Source organism: Oncorhynchus nerka, linkage group LG17, assembly GCF_034236695.1.
Source record: "Oncorhynchus nerka isolate Pitt River linkage group LG17, Oner_Uvic_2.0, whole genome shotgun sequence".
NCBI classification, from domain to species: Eukaryota; Metazoa; Chordata; class Actinopteri; order Salmoniformes; family Salmonidae; genus Oncorhynchus; species Oncorhynchus nerka.
The window spans coordinates 47,779,272-47,794,961 of NC_088412.1; the positions used below are offsets into that span (position 1 = coordinate 47,779,272).

Here is a 15,690-nt window from a genome sequence, read left to right on the forward strand (position 1 = left end):
GTAATACATCATTCTTTCTACATAAAATAACAATTCTATTCAAATCAATTTTGAAAAGCATAGGCTACACTCATTGGGCTTTGTGAATCATTATAAAGTATTACAATTGAAAATCAAGACACAACATTATAATGTGAGACCATTTTGGTTGCATATGATCGTAAATATTTCGCTGTGCAACCTTGATTTAAAAAAAATGTTGCCTTGTAAAAAATCCTTCGCTGTAATGCTGTTTCCAAGTGCACCAGAGAAAAAGACGAGCTTAGATTCTGTAGCGTCATGGTCAAGCGCGTAACTTGCCCGGGGGACAGGTGGGTCAAGAATCCTCATGTTATGATTAGAACACCCCCGCGGCCAAAAACTATTTTGGTTTAGCCCGGTCTTTAGAGGCGGTGGTTTGTGACGGTAAAACAAGTTGAGCAAGGCTTGTAGTAGGGAGAACGGGGATACGCACAATATCTCCTCTCTCATCTTAACAAACCCTCAAATCTGTGAGCTAACTTGGAACAAATAAAATAGTACATTCAAATATAAGCACGAATAAGAATGATATAGAATTTTTTTTTTTAAATCAAATGGAGAACGTTTGTATTATGAACCTTTAATATCTAGTAGTCTAGAGAATTAGAGAAGAGCTGTTTCTATTTATGCCAATTTGAAGGCCAGAATTGTGGGGGGAAAGCACTAATCATGTTTATGCATGCTTAGAATACTCCCAGAACCAACTTTCTTTTCTATTTAAATTTGAGAATTGACCAAACAAATTGACTCACCATAGTCTTTATTGGCAGGGTGCAGTGTGATATTGTACAGCAGTATGCTGGTTTGAAAATAGTGTTTTTACACAATGTAGAAACCTATTATTCTACAAATAACGTTGTAACTTCAATAACAGCTACTTGTATAACCATGTACAGCTTTTTACAATAAACAACTGTCTTTACAGGGTTACATATTAGTTTATAGAGCACAGCATGTGCTTCGGGAGCTAGAATTCATGTAGGTCCAATATAGGCTATATCTCAATCAAGTTGAAAAATCATATTTTCTGGTGCTCCTAAATTTTATGTTGTTCTCCTAACTTTTTAAAAGTTGGGAGCACCAGTGATATCAATGAAAAACTTTTCCTTCGATACCGCAGTACCATCTCCATCCATCATCACAAAGTGGGTCGGGTGTGTCAAGGTGGCAGCCATCCTTCAGTTATCACAGTACTGTACCTTTAAGATGGACAGCATCAGCACAGTGATAACTGAACCAGGGCAGCCTGGATGTCATGTTAGGAAGCCAAGAGACAGCAGCCCCGTCGGTCTGAGTTCCAGCACAGTACAACATCAGCCATGGTGATCCAAGGGGTCAGATGCCAATCCGTCTTCATGATGCCATCCGTCTTCATGATGCCAGACTCACACATGATGACACACGCACGCACGCACACACACACAAACGACTTGGAGCCCAGAGCAACAATAATATCTTGTCAGTCACACTATTCTTTTGCAGATGGAATCGTGCCAAAAGAGGGACTTAGAATGACATGACACTGTATAGGGTCGGGCAGGTGGGGGTGCCTTTGGACATTGCAGAAAGTGCATTTACTTCATGCACAGGTCATCGGAGTAACAAAAGGACTATGTTTGACAATACGTAAAATCCAAATATCACGTCTGTATTTCATGATATCACATTACAAGAACGAGAACACAATTGCATGCAGAAGTAACGTAAAGAGGTTTCTCTAATAGGTTACCAAAATCTGCAAAGCTTTGTAATTATTCACAGGATATAATCTTGAATTGTGTATGTGCTATGAATTCCACACAGGCATTACAGAATTCTAGAAAGGTATTTTACTACCATTAGTAAGATGTTTCTTTCTCACCTTACATGAATGTAATACCTACCAATACATGTGTAACTACTGAAGCATATCAGCTTTTTCATAAACCCCTTTGAATTTCCTATACAACAGATACAAGTAGCCTAAAGGAATAAAACCTTGTTAATTGGTCGAAGTCACCACTGTTTACTCGGTAGTGTTTGAACTGCATAATTTATGGACACCACATAGCTGACGTCGGACTTGTTCTGGTTCTTGGGGTTCCGCCCACAGTGCGCGAAGGCTCTCCAGCAGTCCAGTCGCGTAGCCCGCCGGAGGAGGCTCCTCCCTATCTCCTTCTCCCTCCGCTTCATGTAAACAACTCGATTTGCTGGTTCTGTTTTGGTATCACAGAATTGCAGGAGCACTTGCGAACACTTACTTGAAAAATAACCTGCTGCGCAAGGTTGAGACAACAGTTCAATCGAGAAAAACATAACATTGGTTGCGTAACTGTAAAAATGCAATTAGCATATACAACTCCCAATAGACTGTACTTAGTATATTATCATAATAGCGTATCTCGGACCCTTCAATAATCGTGAAGCGCAGACCAGGTAGCCTATACATTAAATACACGTTTAAAACGCGAAAGAACAATATTGAAAGCAATCATCACATTTCAATGGTTCCAGATAATTCAACTCCACGTTGTCGGGAAAGCTTTGTTGCTGTTTTCTATAAATACAACAAGAGTAAGGCTATTTAAAAAAAAAAAACTTTGTAAATAGCCCGTCTTATCATTTTTAATTTTTAAACATATATACATTGCCATAATAACTCTGATATTCAATAACAAGACCATGTAAAAGAGCAACGCTATTGGTGTTGATTGAGTTTTACTATTGTGCTGACAAACGCTAACGCCCAGCCTGCACACACCCCTCTCTAGGTAAAAACAAATACTATGTCATCCAAGCATCGAAATTAACATGAACAATTCTTATTCATATTTACTTGTAGTTCAATGTCTGACGGATATTAAGTCTTACTTACTTGCATTTTGCGCGTTTCATTCCCGTGTTTACGTGAATAGTTTTAATGACGCAGCAAGACCCACATCGAACAACGTGATTGTCGCCATTTTCTGTTGTTATTGAAATCTCTCAGCCATGTGACAAAATAATAAAACAATGTTTCCGGGTCTCGCCGCACAACTAACTGAGTAAATTGATAATCTTCCAATCTAGTTTTTTTCGTGTGATGGATTAGGCAGGTTCCATTGACTGAAGACACCAATAGGTTGTGCATGCGCAGCATTTGACTGCTTTTGGACACTGACGCCGCCGTATGGTTCGCAACAAGTACATTCCTTGATGCCTTGGTCCGCAAATGTTGCGGAATGGCACTGTCTCAGTGCGTAATGATGATGATGGGTGATGGCCAATGTTTCAGAGGGAACCACGACAATCCGGAATTACCGTTTACGCTCTGCATTGACTGCTGCTGTCAACAAGTGCGTTTATTTTGTAGTTTGCAGTGTTTTGTCAATAGGTCTCTTACTCATGAATTCGGATTGATCCTATTACCATTCATTACGTCATTATCAACTTCCTACCCCATCTGGAAACGTGGCAATCAACAGTGGTGTAAAGTACTTAAGTAAAACTACTTTAACGTACTTTAAGTCGTTTTTGGGGGTATTTGTACTTTACTTTGCTATTTATATTTTTGACAACTTTTACTTAACTACATTCCTAAAGAAAATAATGTACTTTTTACTCCACACATTTTCCTGACACCCAAAGGTACTTACATTTTGAATACTTAGCAGGACAGGAAAATTGGCCAATTCACACACTTATCAAGAGAACATCCCTGGTCATCCCTACTTCCTATTTTCTGGCAGACTCACTAAACACAAATGCTTTCTTTGTAAATTATATCTGAGTGTTGGAGTGTGCCTCTGGCTATCCTTAAATTAAAAAAAAAAAAAAACATGCAAATTGTGCCATCTGATTTGCTTAATATAAGGAATTTTTACATTTTCCTTTTGATACTTAAGTATATTTAAAACCAAGTACTTTTAGACTTGTACTCAGTATTTTACTGGGTGACTTTCACCTCTACTTGAGTAATTTTCTATTAAAGTATCTTTACTTTTACTCAAGTATGACAATTGGGTACTTTATCCACCACTGCCAATAAATATAACCCCAAAATAGATCTGAATAGCTTTAATTGCATAGTAATACAACCTCAATCAATGCAGGAAGTTGCAGATTGAGGATAGAAAATGAAGATGAGAACTTTCATACTGTGAAGTGAGTTACTAGCCTAATAGTGTGGAATAGTGAAGAGGTGGGTCACACAAACTATGCATGGTTGATGACCTTCCATTCTAATCGACCCAGGTTATATTCTATTCTAGAATAAGTATATTCTAGACTTCAGAGAGGTTGGGTAAAATGTGGAAGACACATTTCGGTTGAATTCATTCAGTTACGCAACTGTATCTCCTTTACCTTTCATGTTTCAGCCACTTACATATGATATGGTTGCAATTCGAAATTATTCGTTTTACTCACAATAGAAAACTACAGGTACCAGATTCCCAAGTTGTACCAAGTTCCTGCGCACAAGTCATCCGCATTTTTACTTCTTGGTGTGTCTGGGAGGTGCTGAGAAATAGGGCGTTGAGGCAGCTCCTCCATTCATTCGCAGAGAAAAAAACTTTCTTAAAGACGCAGACAAGCTACTGTCCTTTGGGAACAGAAAAAAAAACATTTTCTGACTTGGTCTGAGTGAACTACGTGCTATATTACGCATAAGGTTTGCAGGACACACAGGCATAAATCGAAGGTGAGGAGGGATTGTGGGCATCGGTGAGGTAGGTCTACATCGCTTGACTGTTGCCCCGTTGTGGGGTTTTTTCCGCCATAGTTTAAATCCTCCATCTGTACAATCAGGAATCTGGAAAGTTCGATTTCTCTAGCTGAGTGGATGAATGGGGCTCTTTAACAATTCCGTTTTTCTGTAGCCGTTTTAAGTCTTAACCAATTCGGGAAAATTGGCAATTAAGTTAGATTCAGTGTAATAAACTGTTGATATACTGTCCCTGTTAACTCAAAACGAGCAGAAAGTATCTGTTCACGGACTTGATAATAATGTGCACAGTGCACACCATGGGCAACATTGAAAGATGCTTAGGCCTATCAATGTTTCAATGAAGGCAGCAGGTATAGGCTATAGCAACCCTGGACTTATTTATTTTGTCTCCTACAGATACAGTCCGTGGTGTTGCAGGCTATAGTGGAGGATGGCCAAACTGTTCCGAGCGGTGATCATGGGTCCACCAGGCTCGGGAAAGGGGACGATATCCGAGAGAGTTGCTCAAAGATTTGGCCTAGCACGTCTGTCCAGTGGCGACTTTGTTCGGGAGAATATAGCTGCGAATACAGGTGGGCCTATTCTTGATACATAATTAGACATGCATCTATTTATTGTTTACCATTTATTTATCTGTTTTTTTGATTGCGTCTTTTTTTCTTTTTTTTTTGCTTATTGTTTTTTTGCAATAATAACGGTCAGATTTTCAGGGCTACAGCGTCCTATCTTAAAATATTGATTATTATTATTATTTGTAGTATTACTTCAACCTAGCTTACATATTTATTCATGTTAGCCTATAGTAGCCTAACTAGCATTCACCTCCAGTAGCATAAATTGCAACAATATTGTAACGCCAGCAGAGGCCTAAGTTGAGGTGAGGTGAAGAGAGTCTCTTGCAAGTTGGCACTGGGCTGGACAGTGGCACATTTCTCACGCCAGAAGTCTCCTATCATCCAAGAGACAAAAACATTAGTTAGGCTATGGCAAATCTACTATCTGATAAGAAACTAAAATGATCCACTATCCATATCAAAAGCAATCCAAGTTATGAAACGTTCTCTGAAAGAAACTTCACAGTCTATAGCAAACGTATGTTTGGAATTTCTCTGAGTTGACTTATTTCTGCCCATTGACTTCTTCTGGAGCCTACTATTTTTAATCCGAACTTGTGCCAATCTTTTTTTAGCCCACAAATGAAATGTGTTGCAGGGAGGGCAGTGGAAACGTGTGGGGTTGTAATTACAGATACAGTGCCGTTTCAAGGCCATGCCTTACTAAACCCAGTTTTCCAGAATTACTATACTGGAGTTATTTACATTAATGAAGACATTCTCTTACATTCAAACGTTGTAAACCCGAGAGACTACCTTAGGAAAATCTGAATGGACACAATGAATCTTATGCTGTGGCTCCATGTATTTTTATTCGACCCCTGTAACGACATTGTCATGATCCAGTTTGGTCAGTAGGTCATTCAATGACATGAATCATTTATTGATGATTTTAGTTTAGAGGGGTTTGGAGATCTTTCTGAGATGTGCTATGTGACTCACTGCTGTAAAGAAAGCAATACAAATGGGGGTGGAAAGAAAACAGGGCGAATGGGTAATCGTTTAGGTGTTAAAGCTACAGAGGGCATTCCTGTCTGGGTTTGCCCTGCCCCCCTACCTCTAGCCAAAAGTCCACCTCTTTTACTAGAAATCTTTCTGAAAACTTCTTAATACTTTATACTTATCGGGAATTGATTATGACTCCTTCTCCTCTTCCTCTTCCTCCTCCTGCTCCTCATTATTTCCCTCCCTCCACAGACGCTGGTGTTCTGGCTAAGACCTACATAGAGAGGGGTCTGCTGGTGCCGGACCATGTGATGACTCCTTCTCCTCTTCCTCCTCCTCCTCCTCATTATTTCCCTCCCTCCACAGACGCTGGTGTTCTGGCTAAGACCTACATGGAGAGGGGTCTGCTGGTGCCAGACCATGTGATGACTCCTTCTCCTCTTCCTCTTCCTCCTCCTGCTCCTCATTATTTCCCTCCCTCCACAGACGCTGGTGTTCTGGCTAAGACCTACATAGAGAGGGGTCTGCTGGTGCCGGACCATGTGATGACTCCTTCTCCTCTTCCTCCTCCTCATTATTTCCCTCCCTCCACAGACGCTGGTGTTCTGGCTAAGACCTACATAGAGAGGGGTCTGCTGGTGCCGGACCATGTGATGACTCCTTCTCCTCTTCCTCCTCCTCATTATTTCCCTCCCTCCACAGACGCTGGTGTTCTGGCTAAGACCTACATGGAGAGGGGTCTGCTGGTGCCAGACCATGTGATGACTCCTTCTCCTCTTCCTCTTCCTCCTCCTGCTCCTCATTATTTCCCTCCCTCCACAGACGCTGGTGTTCTGGCTAAGACCTACATGGAGAGGGGTCTGCTGGTGCCAGACCATGTGATGACTCCTTCTCCTCTTCCTCTTCCTCCTCCTGCTCCTCATTATTTCCCTCCCTCCACAGACGCTGGTGTTCTGGCTAAGACCTACATGGAGAGGGGTCTGCTGGTGCCGGACCATGTGATGACTCCTTCTCCTCATTATTTCCCTCCCTCCACAGACGCTGGTGTTCTGGCTAAGACCTACATGGAGAGGGGTCTGCTGGTGCCAGACCATGTGATGACTCCTTCTCCTCCTCCTCCTCCTCATTATTTCCCTCCCTCCACAGACGCTGGTGTTCTGGCTAAGACCTACATAGAGAGGGGTCTGCTGGTGCCGGACCATGTGATGACTCCTTCTCCTCTTCCTCCTCCTCCTCCTCATTATTTCCCTCCCTCCACAGACGCTGGTGTTCTGGCTAAGACCTACATGGAGAGGGGTCTGCTGGTGCCAGACCATGTGATGACTCCTTCTCCTCTTCCTCCTCCTCCTCCTCATTATTTCCCTCCCTCCACGGACGCTGGTGTTCTGGCTAAGACCTACATGGAGAGGGGTCTGCTGGTGCCAGACCATGTGATGACTCCTTCTCCTCTTCCTCCTCCTCCTCCTCATTATTTCCCTCCCTCCACAGACGCTGGTGTTCTGGCTAAGACCTACATGGAGAGGGGTCTGCTGGTGCCGGACCATGTGATGACTCCTTCTCCTCTTCCTCCTCCTCCTACTCATTATTTCCCTCCCTCCACAGACGCTGGTGTTCTGGCTTAGACCTACATGGAGAGGGGTCTGCTGGTGCCAGACCATGTGATGACTCCTTCTCCTCCTCCTCCTCATTATTTCCCTCCCTCCACAGACGCTGGTGTTCTGGCTAAGACCTACATAGAGAGGGGTCTGCTGGTGCCGGACCATGTGATGACTCCTTCTCCTCTTCCTCCTCCTCCTCCTCATTATTTCCCTCCCTCCACAGACGCTGGTGTTCTGGCTAAGACCTACATGGAGAGGGGTCTGCTGGTGCCAGACCATGTGATGACTCCTTCTCCTCTTCCTCCTCCTCCTCCTCATTATTTCCCTCCCTCCACAGACGCTGGTGTTCTGGCTAAGACCTACATGGAGAGGGGTCTGCTGGTGCCGGACCATGTGATGACTCCTTCTCCTCTTCCTCCTCCTCCTCCTCATTATTTCCCTCCCTCCACAGACGCTGGTGTTCTGGCTAAGACCTACATAGAGAGGGGTCTGCTGGTGCCAGACCATGTGATGACCCGGCTCCTACTTCCCAGGCTGGAGGAGATGACCCGCCACAGCTGGCTGATGGATGGTAAGACCACACACACACACACACACACACATATACACACACCTTGAAATGCACACGCACTTCCAAAGATCTTTTTGCAGCTGCGTAGAGAAAGCAAGAACATAGAGAGGGCTAATGAATTGGCAAACAACCAAAAACACATGAGCACAGTAAGGTATGATGAAACATTGACTGTACAGGTTTGTGTCTGACCCAGAAACAAGCTGAAACAGGCCAGTCAAGCAGCAGTCCAAGGTCTGTAAACAGTAGTGCAGGTTTACACCCTCTGAAAGCAGCTATTAACTAGTCTCACAGCCAGGCCAGAAGAACCAACAGTAAATACTGTATTTACAGTATGTCTACCAGTCCATATCAGTGTAGGTTAAAGGGAAACAGATACGAATGTGGTCTTTGGATTGTTTACATAATGATATGACCTTTATGATGTCACACAAAATACTGTACATACATATTTTCCATAAAGTTGTTGTGCAGGATCAATGTGAGATACACACGCACACACACACACACACACACACACACTCCCCTCAGTCTCCGTGCTTCATCTCCCAACTCTCCCCAGGGTTTCCCCGTACCCTGGCCCAGGCCAAGGCTCTGAACAGTACCTGTGACCTGGACCTGGTCATCAGCCTCAACATTCCCTATGAGACCCTGAAGGAGAGGCTGAGTGACCGCTGGATCCACCCAGCCAGCGGCAGGGTCTACAACATGGGCTTCAACCCTCCACACGTACAAGTCAGAAAACATTGTTTTTCCTCCCTATTTTGTCACCATTATTATCGCCATTACACATGTTTAGTCTTCCGGTTAGTCTGTCTGTTCCCACAGAACCAACATTAAGCCAGCGTTTCCCAAACTCGGATCCTTGGGCGGGCCTGGTTGGGCGAGGCCCCCCCTGGTTGGGCGAGGCCTCCCTGGTTGGGCGGGCCCCCCTGGTTGCACTACGCAGCTGATTAAAATCAGAAACTTAGGACTGAGTTTGGGAAAGCCTGCACTAAGCAATGGCTCCTATGGTTGCTACAGGAGGCTGTGAAAATACGATGCCAGATTATTATATTCCTAACTCGTGTATTTGTGAATGATCAGTAATACCTTGGAATAGTGTATTGAATGCGCGGGGTTCAAGACAACTCTCTGTGAGCTGTGTACCGTTTTCATGGGTTTATGTCATTGATATAATAATTATTCAGTTGTCATGGTTCTGTTGTCCCCCCCAGGGCAGGGATGACATCAGCGGGGAGCCTTTGATTCAGCATGATGATGACAAACCAGAGGCTCTAGTGGCCAGACTGAGGCACTACAAGGACGTGGCCAAGCCCATCATAGACCTGTATAAGTACGTCCACCCTCCACTTCACTGACACATTTTTAAAAAGCATTGTGTAAATTGCTTGCCCTGTGACTATCCTGTATACAGTACTCAGAAGTACTGAGTGACAATGTAGTTACAATATAATTATAATGTTCTTACAATATAATGTAATTATGCTACATGGTATTTATGCAACTTTACATGTAAAGTGTGTCCTCCCCCAGGTCAAAGGGCATCCTGCACACTTTCTCGGGCACAGAGACAGACAGGATCTGGCCTTACATCAACTCTCTCCTCAGCACCAAGATCCCCAGCACATCACAGACAGACACACAACGCATCCCAATGCCCTGAGGAGAGCAGAGATGACGCATCGGAAGGAAAGGCCTTGCACCAGGGGAGACTAATGTTAGTTAGTTAGTGAAGACATTGGTTGAGTACATGGCTGCAAGACAAGACTAGCGCTAGATGTTAGGAGCCATTAGCTTGGCAGTTATCTCAGTCTCAAAACATGTTTGAAAATACAGTCTTATGCACTACATACATCAGTGGTGCATAGCTTCGGTCCTCAAGGGTTGCAGTGTATGAAGGTTTTCTTCCGTACCTTTTAACCCTGAGACTGATTTCCATTTCCCAGATTGTAAGTTTAAAGTCCCAGGGAGAAACGGAAATCAGCAGGACTGCAGAACATGAGGGCCTGAGTTGTGCAACTCTAAATATGCCTTCCAAAGACTGTAAAACGAGATACTTCTATAGCACCCAATGTGTAGAGAACTGTTGGTTTCTGTATATCTGATTTATCTTTCATTTCGACTGAAATGACTATTGTGGACATTTTCTTATAAACAGCACACTCTATAATTTGGCTTAATTTTAAGTTCTATCGGATGAAGAGTTTCATCTTTATCAAAAGATTTTGGATTTGTTTTTCTTTTGCTTAATTTGAACCAGAAGTTTAGTCCGCAAGACTAGACCAAATAAAAAAATGATGATAATGAATGGGTCTATAATTGTGTTTAAAAAGGACCAAAGATTTTAATGTGGCCAAAGATAAATGGTAGAATTATATTCAAAGAGCCAGAGGCCTTAATATTTCTAATGACTTTGATTTGAGTTTGATTTCTAATGAAGTCTGTGAGTGTTTTAACCAGTTGAAAGTGTAATGCATTTGAATTGCTGTATGAGAAAAGGGATGGGTGTGGTTAGTGGTTGGACAGTGTTTGTGGGAGGGTGTGTCTTGTGTCTGTCTCCCTTTTAGATTTCAATAACACAATATGCAAATAGTCACTGCTGTAAACTGTAATTGGCCCAGAATATATATGGCAAGCCCATTGTGGTGAACGAGTGGTTAGGAAAAGCTTTTCATACGCTCTGTTGTGCAACACTGAATGTTTTCTGTCCATAATTCATCTGGCTGTCCAAAATCTGGCATATTCCAAGAAAAATACAATTTCCTTTCAGTTGTTTCACTCTCAAGGTCAAACAGTAGTTCCAGGCAACATGTCTACTATGACTATAAACTAAATGTCTACGATTCAAAGCAAAAGTACTGTAAGTTTCAGCTGCATTCCCTGAAGATGAGTTTTTTTCATAACATTATTGTGTGTCCTTTATGACTGATAGGTTTCTACTATGAGTATTGTGTGGGAATGCCACTGCAGACATATTAGCTAGGCTATCATAGAAATCTATAGGCACACTGCAGTGATGCAGCATCTGTATCTACAGTGCATTCAGAAGGTATACTGACCCCTTAACCTTTTACACATTTTGTTACGTTACAGCCTTTTTTTATGTATTAAATTGCCCCCTCCCCCCTCATCAATCTACACACAATACCCCATAATGACAAAGCAAAAACAGGTTTTTAGAAATGTTTGCAAATGTATTTATTTTTAAACAACTGAAATATCATATTTACGTAAATATTCAGACCCTTTACTCAGTACTTTTTTGAAGCATCTTTAGCAGTGATTACAGCCTAGAGTCTTCTTGGGTATGGCGCTACAAGCTTGGCACACCTGTATTTGGGGAGTTTATCACATTCTTCTCTGCATATCCTCTCAAACTCTGTCAGGTTGGATGGGGAGTGTCGCTGCACAGCTATTTTCAGGTCTCTCCAGAGATTTTCGGTCAGTTTCAAGTCCGGGCTCTTGCTGGGCCACTCAATGACATTCGGAGACTTGTCCCGAAGCCACTCCTGCGCTGTCTTGGCTGTGTGCTTAGGGTTGTTGTGCTGTTGGAAGGTGAACCTTCGCCCAGTCTGAGGTCCTGAGCACTCTGGAGCAGATTTTCATCAAGGATTTCTCTGCTCCGTTTATCTTTCCATCGATCCTGACTAGTCTCTCAGTCCCTGCCATTGAAAAACATCTCCTCCTCCATGCTTCACCGTAGTGATGGTGCCAGGTTTCCTCCAGACGTGAAGCTTGGCATTAGGCTAAAAAGTTCAACCTTGCTTTCATCAGATCAGAGAATTTGGTTTCTCATGGTCTGGGAGTCGTTAGGTGCCTTGGCAAACCCCAAGCGGGCTGTCATGTGCCTTTTACTGAGGAGTGGCTTCTGTCTGGCCACTCCAACATAAAGGTCGGATTGGTGGAGTGCTGCAGAGATGGTTGTCCTTCTGTGGAGAAAGTTCTCCCATCTCCACAGAGGAACTCTGGAACTCTGTCAGAGTGACCATAGGGTTCTTTGTCACCTCCCTGACCAAGGCCCTTCTCCCCAGTTGCTCAGCTCTAGGAAGAGTCTTGGTGGATCCAAACTTCTTTCATTTAAGAATGATGGAGGCCACTGTGTTCTTTGGGACAATGCTGCAGAATGTTTTTGGTACCCTTCCCAAGATCTGTGCCACTACATAATCCTGTCTCATAACTCTACAGACAATTCCCTCGACCCCATGGCTTGGTTTTTGCTCTGTCAGCTGTGGGAAATTTGCAGAAATTTCTAAAAACCTGTTTTCGATTTGTCATTATGGGGTATTGTGTGTAGATTGATGATGAAAAGGCTGTATTGTAACAACATTTGGAAAAAGTCAAGGGGTCTGAATACTTTCCGAATGCACTGTTGTCCACCATGCATGGCAATGCAGTATATTGTGACAGAACTCATAACATTTATAGCACCCTCTCTCCCCCTCTCTGTTCAATACACCCTTTGATCTGACATCAGAGAAGGCAGCAGGGAGAAGTGCTTGTGTCTGCATTTGTACACGTGTTTGTGTGTACACATGCACCTGTTTTTATGTATGCCTGCACGTGTGTGTTACTGTAATGAAACCTGAGAAGAACTAAGGGAGGTATTTCTGACGACTCTCTCTTTTTCTGTCCCCCACCAGAGTTGGCTCTGTAATGCTGCATTCATAACCAAGTGAGAAGGTGGTAATCACCATACATTTTTTACATTTGAGTCATTTCGCAGACACTCTTATCCAGTGCAATTTAAAGGACCAATTAGGGTTGGTTACTGGCCCAGCGCTCTTAACTGCTAGGCTACCGGCTTCCCTGGTTGTGAAATCGTAAATACAGCCTCCCGAGTGGCGCAGTGGTCTAAGGCACTGCATCGCAGTGCTAGCTGTGCCACTAGAGATTCTGGGTTCGAGTCCAGAGTCTGTTGCAGCTGGTCGCGACCGGGAGAACTGTGGAGCAGCGCACAATTCGCCCAGTGTCGTCCTGGTTAGGAGAGGGTTTGGCCGGCAGGGAAGTCCTTGTCCCATCGCGCACTAGCAACTCCTGTGGCGGACCGGGCGCAGTGCACGCTGACACGGTCGCCAGGTGTACGGTGTTTCCTCCGACACATTGGTGTGGCTGGCTTCCGGGTTAAGTGAGCATTGTGTCAAGGAGCAGTGCGTTGATTGGGTTGTGTTTCAGGGGGATGCACGGCTCTTGACCTTTGCCTCTCCCGAGTCCGTATGGGAGTTTCAGCGATGACACAAGACTGTAACTACCAATTGGATACCATGAAATTGGGGAGAAAATAATTGTTAAAGAAAAAAAGAAATCTTAAATACCGTTTGGATGCATTCACATGCTTTGAACTCGTTGAGAAATGCTGATTTGTTAATGGCCAACAAGCTGCATCAACCATAAACTAAAAGTACAGCTATCATGCTTGTAAACTAATTATAGTGTACAAAAACCATATTAATAGATTGCTTATTATAAATAATGTTTTGTTGTTGCATTTAAAGCCGAAAATGCTGTTATCGAGATAATTTCCTTAGTAAGTGACATCAGAGGTCAGATTGTGTGAGACTTCGGAGCTCAGGGATGATAATTTCACACAAGTAATTACCAGTTGGAGGGGTTGAGTTCAAGTGGTTTTATCCCAGGCATAAGGATAAATTCCAGATTCCCACTTGGTTATGAATGCAGCATTAATCCCATGTGCATTGAATTGGGGTGGAACACATGGAGTGGATTTAAACCAGGGATTAATACTGAATTTGGAGCCTGATGACCTCTGCTCTGTTTACATATCAGACTCAACCATCAGAGGTTTGTCATTTCCTGTTGTATGGAGGTGGACATAACAGCGATCTCTCTAGATAGGCCTACATATAGGAAATATGTCTGGTAAAATCTAATATAGGCAATGATAAAAACCCATGTATATTTGCTGGATACTGGGTTATTACATAATTCACACATGTGAGTGAGGAATTTAATTTATTCATCTATCCAGTCCAGAAATCCTTCCCAGATTTTGCTTTCATAAACAGCAAGTCGTGACCCACTATGTAGGTATCATTCACAAGCACACAACTATGCAGTTTACAATGTATTGATCTATATGACATCCGGAACACTTGAACGCACATAGATAGGCTACTCCATATTAGTGTGAGATCAGCAAATGGCGGTCGCAGCATTCGTTTCACTGAAGCTCACATGCAATATATAAGGTGATGATATGATGATGTCGTAGTCCTTGTAATTCTAATGTTAGCCAACCCCAGGAGTTTACATTGTACCCGAACACCACTTACAGGTCGAGGTACAGAAGGACGTTTGACCTTTGACAGGCGGCGAATGACAAATCGAAAAGTCGGCATTTCTCAGACCACAGCTGGGGTTTCCGCGCGCATCTCCAGAGCTGAGAACGTCGGGGTTCCAGAGATAATGACAGCGAGCGCTCTGGAAGGTAGGGAGGCCTATGACAAAAAGGGCTGTGTTTTTTTACATCATTCGTTTGAAAACCATATACGTTTTATATCAAATGCCACAGAAATGCTTCCTCTGGAGGAGCATCGTCTTCATGTGTTACTTCCCGATGAGATTTTAATATTAAAGAATGATTCTCTTCTGCAGAAAGATTTTCTGAATATCGTGGTTTGGCCAACAGTAGAAATCAATCTGCGTTTTTACCAGAATATTGTAATATGAATATCCCATAGCATCGTTGATGTTTGGCTTTATTTTCAGTGCAGGTGTTTTGTCAGGCCTAGGTTGTCTTTAGGCGAGGAAATGCATAACGACGGGAAAAAGGCCCTCTGCGCTCAAGCCCTATATGACGTTGATTATAACCCCGTAGGCTACTGTTGAAGCTTTAAACCTTTCTATGCATTTGTTAATTATTATGAAACAAAAAACGTGCACTGATAGGAGTAATGAATCCGCCGTAGCCTAACGGTTACAAACGTTCCAAGTGCACTGAATGACAAATATGACCAAGGGGATTTTTAGACATGATCTGAGATTATTCATAATTGAACTATTTGGGAAACCTCTCGAACATAATTCTCAAAGTTTCTATTCTGTGAGACATCAAAATGGAAAATGACATGTTTAGTTTAAAAAAAAAAAAAAAAGCTGGCTATGACGGGGATGATTCATGTTGCTGAATGCGCGTTTATTGGAGGCGGACACATTGCATTGGAGGGGCAGGTTGAACAAGACGACAATCCTTGAAAAAACATCAAAATATTCTACTAATTAGCCTATTTGCTA

At 43.0% G+C, this 15,690-nt stretch overlaps 2 protein-coding genes across 6 annotated transcripts in view; one reads left to right on the plus strand and one right to left on the minus strand.

Annotated features, from left to right (window-relative positions):
- LOC115145341 (tyrosine-protein kinase JAK1-like) overlaps positions 1–2,956 on the minus strand; it is a 63,870-nt gene extending 60,914 nt beyond the window's left edge. The window contains exon 1 of the mRNA XM_029686834.2: positions 2,876–2,956. Coding sequence (XP_029542694.1) covers positions 2,876–2,895 — 20 coding nt within the window. The 5' untranslated portion in view covers positions 2,896–2,956. The remainder of the gene's footprint in view (positions 1–2,875) is intronic.
- A 289-nt stretch (positions 2,957–3,245) lies between these two features.
- On the plus strand, positions 3,246–10,747 carry LOC115145342 (adenylate kinase 4, mitochondrial-like). Of its 5 annotated transcripts, none has more exons than XM_029686836.2 (6): positions 4,487–4,709; positions 5,105–5,280; positions 8,317–8,436; positions 8,999–9,171; positions 9,654–9,772; positions 9,973–10,747. In XM_029686836.2, the coding sequence occupies exons 2-6, from the start codon at positions 5,139–5,141 to the stop codon at positions 10,100–10,102; spliced, it is 684 nt and encodes a 227-aa protein (XP_029542696.1). In that variant the 5' UTR covers positions 4,487–4,709; positions 5,105–5,138; the 3' UTR covers positions 10,103–10,747. The 5 variants fall into 5 exon arrangements, with proteins under 5 accessions (XP_064859278.1, XP_064859275.1, XP_064859276.1 ...); XM_029686837.2 differs by having other exon boundaries at positions 4,487–4,681; XM_065003206.1 differs by lacking the exons at positions 4,487–4,709; positions 8,317–8,436; positions 8,999–9,171; positions 9,654–9,772; positions 9,973–10,747 and adding exons at positions 3,246–3,335; positions 6,520–8,310.
- Positions 10,748–15,690: the final 4,943 nt, after the last annotated feature.